The 16,579-nt window shown below is 47.2% G+C and overlaps 1 protein-coding gene across 2 annotated transcripts in view; it reads left to right on the top strand.

The window, feature by feature from the left end:
• The first annotated feature begins 1,376 nt into the window (after nucleotides 1-1,376).
• CNKSR3 (CNKSR family member 3) overlaps nucleotides 1,377-16,579 on the top strand; it is an 84,331-nt gene continuing 69,128 nt past the window's right edge. For both annotated transcript variants that reach the window (XM_066248508.1, XM_066248507.1), the window contains exon 1: nucleotides 1,377-1,511. In XM_066248508.1, the coding sequence (XP_066104605.1) occupies nucleotides 1,460-1,511 (52 nt within the window). In that variant the 5' untranslated portion in view covers nucleotides 1,377-1,459. The remainder of the gene's footprint in view (nucleotides 1,512-16,579) is intronic.

Raw genomic sequence — 16,579 nt, 5'->3', positions numbered from 1 at the left:
CAGGCTCCAAAAGGTGATGCGAATAAATTAACGATAACTGAATGGAAGAATCGTTAAGTACAGAAAGAATCTGAGTGCGAGGTAGAGCTTACTGGGTCTGGAGAGGAGATGCGGGGGAGGATTGAAGGAACAAAGGTCAACATCCCAATTTTGGATTTCCCCCCAGATCAAGGGCAGCTCTGGCCCCAGATTGAGTCCCACGAATGTAGAAGGGCCCTCCTTCCTCGTGTCAGTTGCTGAAATTGTGCACATGCTATTTTTTGGGGGGGGAAGAGGGGGTTTGCTGACTGCTTCTCTTCAGGATCCATGACTAATCCAAATGTGCACTGGCTCACTTTGCTAATATGAATATTATAATAAGGCAATATATAACCAATTTATTATGACTCCTTTTGGCGGCAAAGTAATTGCAGTAGCATTCAAAGAGAAGTGAGTGTAAATTGTCACTATGTCTTCCAAAATATAAACTAATTTTACCATAAGAAATTTAAAATAAGGAAGGCTTCATTGCAGAGCTATAGCAATACAAATAATTTAAAATGAACAGGACCTGCACACCCTCTTTCTTTCTTTTCTTTCTCTCTGAGTGTATTGTTGCTCACCCTGAGATGGACTGTCCTGCTACCAATAGGGCCCAGGCCTCACCCAAACCAGGGCTCTCCAGGAAGCTCTCAGGGTCCACAACCCGCCCCTTGAAAAGGAAAGTGCCCGGGACGTTCGGGACGTTCGGGGAGTGTGAGCGTAGGGCTCCGACAGGGAAAGTAACCCGAGTCCCCAGTTTCGGGCGGACCCACACCCTCCCACGAGTTTCGCTGGGCCTCGGCCCCGCCTCCTCTTTTATTCCGCGAGCAGCGACGGGAGCTGAAACTTTGTAACCCGAGCGCTGGCGCAGCTCCACTCCGGGCCCCAGAGCTGCTGCGAGGGAGGCGCGGGAGGTGGGACCTGCGGGCGGGAAGGCTCGGGCCGCCAGCGCACGCGGAGAGGGGACCCCGGGAGAGCACGCCGTGGAGAGGAGGAGCCGGAGCGGGAGCGGAGCGCGCGGCCGCGACCGGACGAAGTGGCCGGGCCGTAGGCGCAGAGGAGCGGCGGGCAGGAGCCGGCCAGGAGGGTTCCGTTCCGAGCGGAGGCCGGGCGGTCCGAGTCTCAGCCTTGCGTCCCCGCAGCTGCGATCGCTCAGGAGCAGCAACTGTATCGGGCTTGCGGCGACGGAGGGAGGAGGAGGGGGTCTGCAGCTGGACGGTGGCAGCTGGAGGAGCAGCCGCACGGCTGTCCCCGAGTGCCGGGAGAGGACCGCGCTGCCCCGGTTGCGCTGTGCTGGGATGACCCAGTGACTGCAGCCATGCAGCCTTGACGGGGCGCGGGGACAGCCGTGGGACGCGCCCTCCCGGGAAGGACAGTGGACGCAGGCAGCAGGACTTCACCGCAGGATCTAGCCCAGCTGGGAGCGAAGCCTTTAACCATGGAACCTGTGACCAAGTGGAGCCCCAAACAAGTGGTGGACTGGACTAGAGGTAAGCAGCACGGGGACCCTGTGTCTCCCTCCCCGGGGCGAGCGGGAAGGCGGGAGCTGGGCTAGGGGGGCGCAGTCCCTCCTGCAGGCGAGGTGACAATGCAAACTTCTTCCGAGTGGCCTGTGCGCCCCCAGCTCTTGTGCCTGCTTCCGGAGGTGCGGGCTGTGGCTAGCCGAGGGACACCCCATCTTTAAACTAGAGAGTAGCGATGGCCTTTCTGTTGGGGGTGCGGGTGTCGGGACTGGGGGGCGCCCCCTCTGTCCTTCCTGGGTGCAGTGCCCGGCTGCCGGTCCTGTAGCGCGGGGCACAAGGAGCCTTTGTGTGGGTGACTCCCCTCGGACCTCGTAAATGCCGCTTGCCCGGGGCAGTCGCAGGCATGACGGGGCGGTTGGACAGGTATAGGGAGACTACGGCCGGCCGCTCGCCCAGCCTCTGTTTTTCTTGGAGAAAGTGAGAGGTTGGCACCAGAGCCAACGCTCAGGCTTTCGCGCCGGCGAGAAACCTTGAGCCAGACTCCCGGGAACTCGGTGACTTTTGCCAGTACCCCGGTGGGGCGCTGCCTGTTTAGGCCACAGTGAAAGCTGGGAAGAAGAAATCGGTTTTGAACCGCTGACCTGAGTCATGCTGGATTTGGGATGAGGGGAAGCAGTGGGAAGAGGTGGCGATGGGAGACTGACCAGGGGTAGAAGCTTGTACCCTGAGATGTTGCGCTGTTTACTCCCTCCCGAGATTTGGAGAAAAAGGGTATTCTTTGTACTCTTCTGAGAGAACGAAGCCCGCTAAGAACAACTAATATTTTAATGGGTCCCTTACGGATCCCTTCTGTCCCCCCCACCTCCAGCTCAGCATCTCTGTTTCAAGTTACTGCTTTTTTCTTCTTTTTTCTATCTGCTCTTCCAGGTGAGAAATGATGGCCTTTCTCAATAATAATAACTAGAGTTGTATAGCGCTTTACAGTTTGCTAAGAGCTTTCTCTGTTATTGCCCTTGGTCATCACTGTAAGCCCGTGAGGTAGGTAACACTGGTAAGATAAAGTTATCTTTCAGACTCTCTCACCCGTGGCTGGACCCACTGAACACCCATCACCTCTGCATCTCATTTCTCATGCCAGCCCTATGCATAGACCACGTGGGTTGGGATGTATGGAATGGGTCAGGGGAGAATGTCTGACTATTTCCTGCTCCTCTGGGAAGCAGAAGGGATAATACACTCTGCCCTGAGGCTCTTACTTAAACAGAAGATGAAAACAACAAATACTTGTGCACTGGGTAAAAAAGTAAGTAGCATTGTCAGTGCTTGGTAGAAAACATCAGCTTAAGAGCTGTAAATAGCCAGAGCCTCTTTTGAAATGGGGCTTGTTCGCCCATTCAGGATACTACCAGGTTCCCTAGCTAGCCACACTCCCAGGCTGAGTTGGTTGATCTGTTTTACCTCTATATCTGTCATAGAGGCAACCTAAGAAATCGATTATTTCGGCACTCTTTGAATTTGAGAGCTGCTCCATCCGATATGGTAACCAGTAGCCACGTGTGGCTCTTGAGCCCTTGAAATGTGGCTGGTCAGAATTAGGATATTCTGTAAGTGTCAAGTACACGTGGCATGTGCATGTATCTTATCCCCTCAGTAGTTTTTAATTCTTACAACATCTTGAGATAATAGTATTTTGGAAACATTGGATTAAATAAAACTTATTACTAAAGGGAACTTCACCTGTTTATGTTTACCTTCTAAAATGGGGCTCCTAAAAAAATTGTACACGTGGCCCACATTTGTGGCTTACCTTTCTATCACCCAGGACTGTTCCCCGGGAAAGTAAGGGTTACAGCATATCACTCTGGCTTTCCTGAGCCTCTGCCAGCCTACTTGATAATGTACAACCAGAAAAATGCTAACAGGCACACAGGAAGATTATGGCGTGAGATCTTCACACCCTTGAGATTTGTGTCTTTTATTTATTTATTTTGGTTCCTCTTGGGATTGGGAGAGAAGTGCAACTTCACATCCTGTTATCTTTGTTTAGCATTGAAAAGGAAGAGCAGAATAAAATGATTTTGGTGTCCACTTGCCTTGACGTTATGACTTGGTCAGTCAAGATTGCTTTCAGCCACGGAAAGTTTTCTTTTGACCTGGAAGCGATTATGGGTGTTTCAGTATCTTGGGGCCCAGAGCATTGGCTACTGATTAGGTTACATACCTGTGGTTAGCACGTGGCAACTTTATACAGAATGCCTGTGCCCTTTTGGACCCTTAAACACAGCCTCATAGAATGACCTGGATACTGTCTGTGTTAGAATCTAGAGAAGATAAAAGAAGCTAGTATGTGGCTACTCTTAGATGACAAGGGGCTACGTGCTCCCTCATCGCATGGCACATTATTTGAATATTTCTCATAATAGTGATGTGAAAGTACTGACTTTTAAATGAACGATTGATATATGCAACTTGTTTGCTTATAGAACTATTTTTAGCTGTCTTGGCTAACCTCTTTACCCAACCCCCATTTTATAAATACATCCTACTGATAAGCAGCTCTTCGTGTAGACTTTGCCTCTCTTGGTATCGCCTGAGTATGGCTGCGGTGATTATGAGAACTGGAAAGCTTTCGGTTCAGGACTAGCTAAACTTGACCTCAGTCTACAGCTTGCGCTCGTGTTGATGTTGTTAGGCAGATGCATACATTAGGAGAATGGCTGATGTCTACAGAATTAATGAGTTCATCCATTTTTTTATTGTTATTTATTTGTATTAATCTTTCGCTATAGTGTCACCAATTTATCATAATGTGTCAGGCACAGGTCTCAGCCAAGTAGTAGCTCATTTAATAATGTACAACCACTCAAGATAGGAACTATTATTTCCATTTTGCAGCCGAGGAAACCAAGGCACAGAAAAGTTAAGTACCTTGACCAGTGTCACACAGCTGGGAAGGGACAGAGCAGAGTTTGACCCCGGGCGCTTAGGTTCATTCCATCTTCTCAGGAGGGTCCTGCCGGGGGCACACCTAGCGGACTCGACCTGCCCCACATTGATGTTGTGAGTTGCTGATATCAGTAGAGGAGAGTCGTCGGGGGTGTGTGTATCTTACCCCACGTGTTGGGTATATATCAGCAAGGTATTTGTAAGTCCAATTCATTCATAGTTCATGGCACCTTGCCTTTCAAATAATTCAGTAAAGTTCTCTTAATCATAATAATTGAAAAACACTCACTGAAGCACTTATCGTGTGAGAGCCTGGGTTAAGAGCTTTATGTAGACCAATGAGGTGTACGAACCATTATGAGCCCACATCAAAGACGAAGAAAGGAAAGCAGAGTGACAGACATAGGGAGGGAGAATTTTCCGGGTCCCATATTTATAAGTGCTGGTGCTCTTCAGTGCTCTGCTCTCTCTGTCACTTCGTCACATGGCCTGGGCCAGGCAGTGGAGTTTAGTGGTGAGATTGTGGGCTCTGGAATCAGACTCTGGGTTCATGTCCAAGTTCCACCCCTGACTGTGATCTCATGTCGGCTTCCAATAAATAACCACTGCTTGTTTTTATTGCTTCCTCTCCTCTTTTATCCTATAGCTCCAGGACGTAAATTATTCTCTCCAAGCAGTTAGGTCTGCTAGATTCCTACCATTCAGGGGCACCAGTCGGGTCAAAGAGTTTCCCTGCCATCTGACCACCACTCAGAGGATCCGGGTCAGGACTTGCAGCTGGTCAGGAAGGTGTCTAGGTTAACAGAGTGACAGATACCCCTTGCCAATATCATGAACCTTCAAAACATGTTTTCTCAACCTTTTTCTTATAGTCACTGGACTTCCAGTGAACATAGAACTAGGTCTGGCTCTTGCTGTTGATGGCTGACCTCTGTCTGGCACCTGGTCCATGGCTGGGCACCTCTGTCACCTGGAAGATTGTCAGAGACACAGCGTGACCAGCCAGCTGAATCAGAATCTGCATTTCCGCCAAAGCCTGGGTGGTCCCGTGTACTCATTACAGTTTGAGACGCACTGCTCTAGCACGCAGCTGCACACACGTTCTCACACTTGGTTGGGAGGTCCTGCTCTCTGATCCGACATGGCTCAATCTGTTTTATTTCAGTTCTTCAGTGTTGACACTTAAGTTGAGGATGCTTGGCGTGGCCACTAATTAAAACAAAAGAGGCAATCTTAGGGTTTGTGCTTAGATTTATAAGCACGGCCTAGCAACAACATCAGATAATTCTCAGCAAACTAAATTAGATAGTTCCCCTGAGATTTCCTACATATTTCTTAGGACATTAAAGAGTTCTCATAACAGCTTTCATTCATTCATTCATTCATTCATTCATTCATTTATTCAAGACAAGTAGTAAGGGCATTGTGGGTGGTCACTGGGCACTCTGGTTGAAGCTTGTCCACAGGGTCCTCAGGTAGACTCTGAGAATGAGATGGCCAGTCACACTCTTTTGTCATCTGTGACTACATGGTGTTCATCACACTTAGCTGATTTTGTGGGAAGATTTTATTGCTGATGGAAAATCACACTGAATGTAATTTCTGGAATAAATGGCCAGGGCAGTTCTCAAAATTTGAAAGTATGGCTGTCCTGAGGCCAGGTGCCTCAGTGCTGTGTCCTTGGAGATTGGGGGTGACCTCTGTGTGCTCAGGCCTCGCCTGTATGCTCCCCTGTGAGTTCACAGCATTGCGTAGAGGTGGGAGGCCTCTCTTTTCTGTCTCAGCACTTCTGCGCCTCTGCCTCGATTTTTGACCCCCGCCTCTGCCTCAATTTTTGACCCCTGAGCCTGCTGTGTTTTAGCTCTGGGACATTCGTGTTCTCGCCTGGCCTTTTGTTTTCACTCTTCGTTTCTGCTCTTGATCTAGGCTTTAAATGAATAAAGCGGGTTTATTTGCGTGCACCCTGCAGAGTTCTTCCATATTTGTTCCCATTTGACTTTTTTTACAATTCCAAGCACAGCAAAGGCACATACAGTATTCGTTATAGATGAGGAAACTGAGGCTTTTGAGCGTTAAATGAGTTGTCTAAGGTCAAAGGCCAGGAGTCGGGACCAGACTGCACAGGCTTCTATTCCGCTGTTCTGTTCAGCCTCAGATTCTCCTCTGGCCAAGGTGGGTGCCTCCACTTCTCTCCGAATCAACAAGTATAGGAAGGGGCCGCCTCAAAGGGCTTCTGACTTGTGTGTTCCCCGATTATTCCTTCAGGATTTACACTCATGGGACACTTACCTTTCCTTAACTTTTATTAGTTATTTATTTTTAATTTCACAACTTAAGCAGGACTCTATGTGTTTTGGACCTGGCCTTTTATCTTCTCTAAGCCTTTCTTAGTTTTCTCATCCGTAAAATGGGACTGATAATAACCAACTCACAGGGTTTTAGTTAGAATTAAAAGAGGTCATATGGGGATAGCACTTTGCATAATACACAGTATATAAATGTTCAAAAACTTACTGTGGTATCAATACGAAGTCTGGCTGGTAGTCACCTTTCACAGGCTTACTCAAAATCGGGGACAGGTCCATCCTCCCTTTTATTGGGATGTAGGCAAGTTAAATCAACTCGGTTTTCTGTCTTCTCATTGTTTGTGACTTTCCTGTCACTTCCCTTGGGGGCCTTGTGTGTCTGAGATGCAGGTGGGGTCGCAGGAAGGTTTGGTGATAACTCTCTGGGAAAGGGCTTAGGGGGAACACTTACGGTCATGACAGTTTCCACCCTGGTAGTACAAGCAGAGTTTCATTACCTCCACAAATGCGAGTGTTGGGGATGAGGGCGACTTTGTTGGGTGATGTCGTCAGGGATGACTCTCTGAGAAGATGTCATTGAGGTATGATGACAAGAAGGAACCAGCCAGTAGAAAGTCAGGAGAAGGAGCACCGTAGGCAGCAAAATCGGGAGTGCAAAGGCCCTGAGGCGCGAGTGAGCGTGGAGGAGTGACAGAGAGCAAGGATTATGGTGTGATAGCGGGTGGAGAGAGGGCTAGGGAGACACACAGAGCCCAGGCTGTGTAGAGGCTTACGTTGGTCAGGCTTTGCAATTTTTTTCTGGTTGCTTTGGAAAGTAGAAGAGTGACTCGATCTGATTTGCATTCTTGGGGCAGAAATGAATTGGGGAACCCAGCTGGAAGGCATCGTGGTGCTCTGCAGATGATCGTAACTTGGTGGCCCCGCATTTGAGAACCCAAGTTCTAGGTACAGTTGGTTCATTGATAACTTCACGTCCCAGTAATATTAAAATTATATTTGAAACTAGGATCGAGCGAGACATACATGTCTATATTTTTCTTTCCCGGCCAGTGTTAAGAGCGCTCCTGCCCTCCCCTCATCCCGATTACTCTCTCGTCGCTGAGAATAGAGAGCAGCGGGCTTCCCTTCCGCACTCACATGCTTTGTTCACGTCATTGTTCTTTGCTGGCACATTTTGCTGGGAGCTACAGTTTCTGAAGCTGTTTATTCATCTATGAATAGGGTTTTTGTGCAAGTGGACTTAGCCTAGTTTGTTTTCTTTGACATCAAATGGCTGATTGAACAGTTTTTTAACCTGGGATCACAGGGGCAAAGGCAGTCGTGTTTATTAGAGCAAAGCAGCTCCTTAGAATGAGGATCAGTCGATTGGAAAAAAATTAGAAAGGCTTTTTCTATATGAAAACGTCAGAAAGGATGTGAAGGAGAAGAAGGGCTAGATAGATCTGATTGGAGCTATTTTGCTCCACTGACAGACTGTCTTTGTTTTGCATTAGTAAATACGGCCACCAGGACTTTTGGTTGAACAGATGGTATTTTGAGAAATTTTCAACAGGTAAGAGTTGAACACATTTTTAAACAATGTGTCACTTCTCAACAGGAGGGGAGGAGAGGGTGGCAGAGAAGTGCAGGCCCAGCAGGCTTAGAATACCCTGGAAGCTTCCTCTCACGGCCCACGCCCAGTCCCCCTGCCCCCACCTCAGGGACAGTATCTGTCAGCCCCCTTAGGAAAACCCCCTACGTGTTCTCTACCAGGGAAGGCCGTGATTATGATAATCTGAATCATGCTTTCCTGAGGAAAACCTTTTTAGTGAAAGGAAACATTCCATTTCCTATTCTCAGAGATACGGAGCAGCGGGAAAATTCAGTGCTTTTTGGGCTGAGGAGTAGATTGTGTGTGCACGTGTGTCTGCGTTACCAACACCAACCCATGTTCGTTGAATAGTCTTTTCTGTTCTCAGAGTAATTTTATATGACAGTGTCCTAAGGACTGCCTGGATTATGATCTTTGCCATAGAGGAAAGCTAGTTTAATGTGGAGAGTGGACCAGACTTCCGGTAATGTAACACCTATTGAAGTTGTCAGCACCGTCTTAACATGAATTCCAACTGGCGTCTTAAACTAGCCACGAGCAGATGACACGACTGAGAGTAGCATTTGTGGAAATGACTGACAGTACTAAAGCCAACAATTGTTTATAGTAACTATTTAAAAAAAACACCATGAATATTCCTTGCAAGTAAGACGTCTGGAGACAAACGGTATAGAGTGATTTGGTTATAGGCAGCCCTAAGCCAAACTGAGGACTCTGCTGAAAAAGCTGACCTGTAAGGAAAGACCCTTTCTGGAAGTGGAGAAATTCTTCCCTCTCATTGGGCACCGTTTCACCGGGACGCCTAACGAGCACCTACTAAGGGTAGTACAACGATTCTAGCTGATTCCTGATCTTTTGAAACTGAGGTTTTCAGGAGACGTTTTCCCAGCCACACACATGTGGTGCCTCCCAACATCTTTTCGCCTTTGTGCTTGAACTTACTTTTTCAGTGTCAGCATCACTGGGAACTGGGGCGTGTGAATTCCCAGGCCCCACCCCAGACCCGCAGAATCAGAACCTCTGCTGTTTCAGAAACTCTGCGGGTGGGACCCAGGACGCTGTGTCTTAACAGGTCCCTCAGGCGGTTCTGGTACTGGCTGAACTTTAGAACCAGTGGTCTATACCAGTGATGTGGAGAGTACAGAATAGGTGGCGTAGGTCAGACTATCCTCCATCGTTCCTGTCTACAGTTGGCTTGTAGCTCATAATAGTGATTGACTAGGAAGAAGTTTTCCAGTAGGGACGGTTGTTATATGTTTCAGTGGATGAGTAATACGTCTGTACTTGTCCTTTCTGTAGAGTGGGCAGAGAAGGGTTAAAGCTGTTATTCCCAGGGGCTCCACCCCAGGCCCGGGATCCTTTGGTTATATTCCTCTGTGAGCACTCAGACCCAGGAAAACACAGAAGGAGGGGAATGTTTCAAGTCTGTTTAGGTTTTGTGTGGGATTTCCAGACCTTGTCCTAATAGAGGGGCAGAGTGTAACCCCCTGGCCCCCATTTCATTTTGAGAGGGAGTAGATAATGTTCTTTCACTTAGCACTCAGGTTTTGGCTTTGAACATTGCAAGCAGATACAAAGAGAAGTGAAGGGGAGAAAGAGCAGAAAAGAGAAATACTCAGAGTGGCAAATATGTTGCAACACTAGGTAAAAAAGCTCTTTTGTCTGAGTACGTGGACTTTTAATCAGATGAGAATGAGAACTCCCACGAGTTGACAAAGGCTGAGAGTCCAAAATAAAAACAATACTTATAGGAATGAAGGCCGAAGACCAGGAATGGCAGTGAGACTTGCAACAAGGGGCCAGGTGCAATGTCAGAAAGTAAAATGTGGGGCATGTGGGACAATAAGGAGTGGTAGAGACTGTGGCAAATACAAAGACACATTTATTGCTCAGTTTCTACTGACTGTGGATCTATATAGTTTCTAGGTCTTCTGATTTTTCTCTTGTTTTCAAATAAAACTGGAGATCTGGATTTCTTTTTTTTTTTTCTTTTTTGTATTTTTCTGAAGCTGAAAATGGGGAGAGACAGTCAGACAGACTCCTGCATGCGCCCGACCGGGATCCACCCAGCACGCCTACCAGGGGCGACGCTCTGCCCACCAGGGGGCGATGCTCTGTCCCTCTGGGGCGTCGCTCTGCCGCGACCAGAGCCACTCTAGCGCCTGGGGCAGAGGCCAAGGAGCCATCCCCAGTGCCCGGGCCATCTTTGCTCCAATGAAGCCTTGGCTGCAGGAGGGGAAGAGAGAGACAGAGAGGAAGGAGGGGGGGGGGTGTGGAGAAGCAAATGGGCGCTTCTCCTATGTGCCCTGGCCGGGAATCGAACCCGGGTCCCCTGCACGCCAGGCCGACGCTCTACCGCTGAGCCAACCAGCCAGGGCCGAAAATCTGGATTTCTAATATGACACTCTCCAGTTTTTAGAAAATTGTCCATAGGTTTTTTTTTTTGTTGTTGTTTTTTTGTCTTAGGACAAACAAAATATATCTATTGGTCACTTCCCTCTGTGGATAGCTGTGATCAGATGTTATCTGTCCAAGTGAGAAACGTACCTACAAGGTGTGACTACAGTGAGCTAGCTATATAGTAATTCATCAACTATTTGGTAAATAAGTTTATTACTATAATTTTATTTTTCCACTTAACTAATTCTGTTATTTTTAAAATTGTAATGTGTAACTCCATGCATGTATTGTTAAGCCAGAAATACTCATCTAAATTGATGAACCCAGCAGACCACTGTGAGTTACACTTCTGTGTAAAAACAGGAATTTTCGGTGGTCTGAGAACCAGAATTTGAGAGCCACTGACTTTTAGGAAGTTTATTCTTAATTCACCGGATAGTGGGGAAATAATCTTCGGGTTTGAAGGGAGGCAGATTGCTGTAAAACTGTGCGAAATGGGGAAGGGTGACTAGAGGCTGAAAGACCAGCTCCAGGAAGCATGTGGGGTGAGCTCTTGGTGGGAGCTGAAGAGGTCTGAGCTGCAACAGAGGCCTTGGGAAAGAGAGGAGGGAGGAAGTGCTGTGAGAGGCATGGCCCAGGAGCAGGCCAGAAGTCGGAGCAGGTTCTGAATGTTGGAGTGTGAGAAGGGGCCTACTTTCCAGGTTTCGTGCCTCAGTGCCTTAGCACGGCAGGACCATTAAAAATGTGTTGACTTCTGATAGGAGCTGCTTTGCGGGGTCAAGACTTAGCCCACCTTACAGGCACCAACCTCAAAAACCGTTCTAGTTAGTCGGTGATCCATCTTGCATGGTACCAACATCTTGCCTGATTTAAACTCTTTAAGAAACAGCCTTTGGAAAAGTGCCCTTTCTCACGGCAGCCCTGTGATAGTCTCATGTTTTAATGAGGTGTAAATATCATGCGCTTTGGCACATGAAATATGTTAAAATAGATAGTGTTAGCTGAAATCCAGGTCCTCACACTTGAGTGTGAAGTGATGCAATATACATGAGTATGACACCCAGAATTATTTCTGCACAGTGCTTTCTAAGTCAAGAGAACAGCAAATAAAATAGAGGATCGGGGCCGCCTGTCCGTAGAGATAGAAAATTAGTGCTGATAAGTGCAAATTACATCCTGAAGTCATCCCAGAGTCTTAGTGAGATAAGCAGTCTGGCTAACAGGTCTGGCCGCTGTTGCTATGTGGCTGGGAGGACAGGTTGCTATGTGGGCGGGAAGACAGGTTCCCTGAGACCAGTGCCTCCTTTGGGTTCCCAAAGCTAGTGGGGGGGTCGCAGGCCTGACCGGAATAGTGCCAAGGATGTATATGTATAGGGCTCTTCAAGGGCTTGGCGTGACAGGGACAGGGTGGCGGGCACTTCCTCAACAGGCATGATGTGGCCCGTGTTCTTAGTCATCATTGGCCCATCCAGTCCTTAGAGAGAGATGTGATTTCTCCTGTGATTTTCCTCAGGTAGAGTTAGCCTGATTCTTCAATTAATAGTAACATGATTCTTTATTTAATAGAATCAGCTATAAGATGGTAGATTACTTTTTCTTAAAAAAAAAAAAAAGAAAAAGAAAAAATCTTTCCCAGGGCTTTGCATGGTGACATTTCCATGAACACTTGCTAATTTCTCATTTAAGATTTTTAAATGAATATGAGTTATATGGATCTGGTGTTTTGAAATGACGCTACCTGTCTTTCTCATTGATTCTAGCTCTGGAAATGAAGTTCTCAATGAAGGGTGTGTCACTGGGACCCATTAGGAGAGATATTCTAATTCTTGACGCCCTCAGTCTGTTAAATAGAGTGACTTGTGGACTGATAATTTTACCGAGTTTGGCGCGAGTTGATAGTCACCATGTATTCATTCAGTAGGTATTGATTGAGTGCGTAAGGTGGTACGGCACCGTTCCAAGAGCTGAGGAAACAGCAGAGGATAAACGGGTAGCAGTTCCCATCTTCCTGGAGCTGGGCTTTCAGGGGGGTAGACAGGCACAAGGGAGAATTCGTAGCACAAAGAAACGGTGTATGCGGTGGGGAGCGCCCAGAGGTGGGTGCAGGAAGGGAGAGGGGATGTCGTTTAACTAGGGTGACTGGGGAAAGATTTGGTCGAGCGAAGCAGCTGACCTGTGGAAGAGTGTTCTTGGCAGAGGGAACAGCAGGTGCAAATGCCCTGAGACAGAATGCCTGTGGACACGCCGAAGGAGCAAGGAGGCCAGTGGGGCAGGAGCTAAGTGAGCGAAAAGGAAGAAGCAGGAAAAGAAGGAAATCGAAGAGGAGAGGGAGACCGGATGGTGCGGAGCCTTAGAGATCCTTCGAGCTGTTTTGGCTTTAGTTTGGTGTTTGGGGAGCCGTTGGAAGGTTTTGAGCCAAGGAGTGATATCAGATTTACATTTTGAGGTTACAATGGTTGCTGTTTTTGAGAAGACTTGATGGGACAAAGGCGGAGTCAGGGAACCAGTTAAGATGCTCTGGATTAAGATGAGCAAACTGTCAGTTATACAACAGGCATGGAGATGTCCAGTATAGCACAGGGAACATAGTAATATTGTAATAACTCTGTACGGTGTCAGGTGGGCACTGGAAATATCGGGGTGATCACTTCTTAAGTTATAGAAATGTCTAATCTTTATGTTGTTCACCTGAAACTAACTTAATATTTGTATGTCAACTGTAATTAAAGAATAAAAAAAATTAAAAACAAAAGACCGATACTGTGGCAATGCTGCTTGGACTAGGTGGTAACCATGGCCACCAGGAAAGGTGCCACGTAGGTATTCTGAGAGGCCAGTAGGAGTTCCTGAGAGCGTGGATTGGTGTGGGAGGATACCTGTGAGGTTTTCGGCCTGGGAGGATTGTTCTATGGAAGGGGAAGTGTGCAGGAGGAGACGGTGAAGGGAATACCAGATTTTTAATTTGTAATGCTTGTTAATCCATCAAATGAAATAGGTCATTGGATTTAAGTGCCTGGATGATTGGGGGAGGTTGGGACCAGATAGACATTGGGTGGCCATTGGGGTATGCATGGATATTACATCTGTGAGGCTGGATAATGTCACCAGATGAGGGAGCGCGGGGAGACAGGAAATCCGGGTGTTCCAACCTTTAGAAGTCTGGGAGGTGAACGACCAGCCAAGACCACTGTGAAGCTGCTTCTGGTGAGTAGACGGAAACCAGGAGAGGGTGGTGTCCTGGGGGCTGGTGAGGAAATGTCCCCAGAATGAGGAGTGAGCAGCTGGGCCAGTGCTGCTGTTAGGCCACCAGAGGAGCGCTGAGCAGTGACCACTGTACTGAGCTGTGTGGGGGACATTGGTGAACTTGATGGGGTAGTTTTGGTGGGTTGAAGGGGTCAAAGTCAGAGTACACTCAGGAACAGATGGGAGAGGGGGAGTTGACGTCCTGAGACCACCCAGTCGTACAGCACCTTTGTGAATGAACACAGCACCGTTTTATTCTCAGTAGGACCTGTACCAAATGCATCTTATTTAATTTTTTAAAATCTATAGTCAACTCTTTAAATAGAGAACTGATTGATAAATATTTGATAAATTGGGACTGGGTAACAGTACACTGCAGATTTTGCACTCGCTCTTTTTATTTTTATTTTTTAAACTTTTAAAATTTATTTATTTTAGAGAGAGGAGACAGAGAGAGAGAGAGAGAGAGAAAGAAGGGGGGAGGATCAGAAAGCATCAAATCCCATATGTACCTTGACCAGGCAAGCCCAGGGTTTCGAACCGGCAACCTCAGCATTCCAGGTCGATGCTTGACCCACTGCGCCACCACAGGTCAGGCTCACTCTCTTAATTTTAATAGTAACAAAGCTAGGCCCTGGCCAGGAGCTCAGTGGGTAGAGCATAGAGCATTGTTTCTGTGTGCTGAGGTTGCAGGTTCCATCGCTGGTCAGGGCACATGTGAGAAGCAACCAGTGAGTGCACAACTAAATGGAACAACCAAGTGGAACAAAGAGTTGATACCCGCCCCCCTCTCCTCCTGCCCCTCCTATCTCTCTCTCTCTCTCTCTCTCTCTCTCTCAAATCTATGGAAAAAAAATACTAAAATAACCATTCATTTAGTGAATGACTGTATATTGTGGCTTCAGTAGAGGAGAGAGTTATTCGGTAGGAATTCTCTCTCTCAACTCTATTGTTTGGGAATGAGTGTAAACAGATTTCTACCTGAGTTTTGTGTTCTTCCATACGTTAGCTATTTAGACAGAAAAGATTTGTTATGGATGGATCCAAAACCTTGGAAGAATTCTTTGTTGCTGTTGATTTACCTTCTTTGTAAGACTTATCTGAAATATTTAGAATGCCATGAAATCACATGCATATGATATCTGTTATAGCCCCTAGGGGGAAGCCGTTTCTTAGCAAAAAAATTGGTGCAAATAGAGATAAACCAGTCAACTTTAAACATAGGTCATCAAATATGAATTGAGCACCAGTCACTTATAATGTCTCTTCCAGTTGCAGTGAACAGAAGGGTCCCTGTATCTTTGGTACCTTCTATCGAGTGGAGTACACAGACAAGTCCACAGGCGTTTAGGTTACAGGGTATTCTAGGAGTGCAGAGAGGAGTTTAACTCAGATTTGAACAGGCGCAGCATGGAGGGCTTCCTGGAGGAAGTGACATCCAAATTGAGACCCATAGGATGAGGAGGAGGTAGTCAGGTGTAGAGTAGGGAAAAGAAAATACTTGTCAGAAAACAGGAAGGCAAGAGAGAGGACGGCATTTATGGGCAACTGAAAGAACTTGACTGTGCTATGTCTGTCATGAAGCGAAGTGGACGGAGATGAAGCTGGAGAGTGGGTGTGTGGAGAGGAGCCTCGATCTCCAGGGCCTGGTGTGTGCCCCCGTGCAGATGGAAACCACGGTAGGACTTATATCTTTGAGTGACCGTCCTCTGTGGAGGAAGTGTGTGTGTGCGTTTATATCTACATATTGCATATATACTGACACATACACATATGCTACACATAGATGTGTATGTATTTTGTGAGACTCCTATGTTATTTGGTTCAGGGTTCTATTAAGGAGGCGCTATGCCTCTCTTTATGGAACATAGCATTATAGTGGGTTTTCAACACCGAGTGAACGAGTCATTCTAAGGCAGGGGAACTGCCGAATCTCAAGGAGAACGATCAAGTCAAGGCCATGTACAAAAATTAACTTGAGCCTGACCTGTGGTGGCGCAGTGGATAAAGCGTCGACCTGGATGCTGAGGTCGCTGGTTCGAAACCCGGGGCTTGCCTGGTCAAGGCACATATGGGTGTTGATGCTTCCAGCTCCTCCCCCCCCCTTCTTTCCCTCTGTCTCTCTCCTCTCTCTCTCTCTCTCTCTCTCTTTCTTTCTCTCCCTCTCCTCTCTCTCTTAAAAAAAAAGAATAAAAAAAAAACTCGTTAAAAAGAAAAAATTAACTTGACTTCCTGGGTCTTTATTCCTTTTGATCTGTGGAATGTGACACTGAATGGACTTTTTGCATCAGGGAACATAAGGAACTTGCTAAAACATGGCCTTGAATTAAAGAGGAGCTAGGAGTTGGGCTGCCTGGCAGTGGGGAGGACAGGGGGCCGGGAGGGATGGAGAGGAATAGCCCGGGACAGAGGAAGGGAGTGCGGAAGGGGTGTGCCTGGAGGTGACGCCTTGCTCTGGGGGTGTTGTGTGTGTTATCATCTGTAATCGTGCTGCCAGTAGCTGATTAATGATTAATCACTGTTTCTAGCTCACTGTATATAATGTAGTCTCTATGTGTTCAGAGCCTTCACTCTTGTGGGTGAGCTGGAGTGTAGCATAATGTTTGTAG

This window comes from Saccopteryx bilineata, chromosome 12, assembly GCF_036850765.1.
Source record: "Saccopteryx bilineata isolate mSacBil1 chromosome 12, mSacBil1_pri_phased_curated, whole genome shotgun sequence".
NCBI classification, from domain to species: Eukaryota; Metazoa; Chordata; class Mammalia; order Chiroptera; family Emballonuridae; genus Saccopteryx; species Saccopteryx bilineata.
Note: the sequence above shows the minus strand (reverse complement) of the source record. Positions and strands in the feature narration are given on the sequence as shown.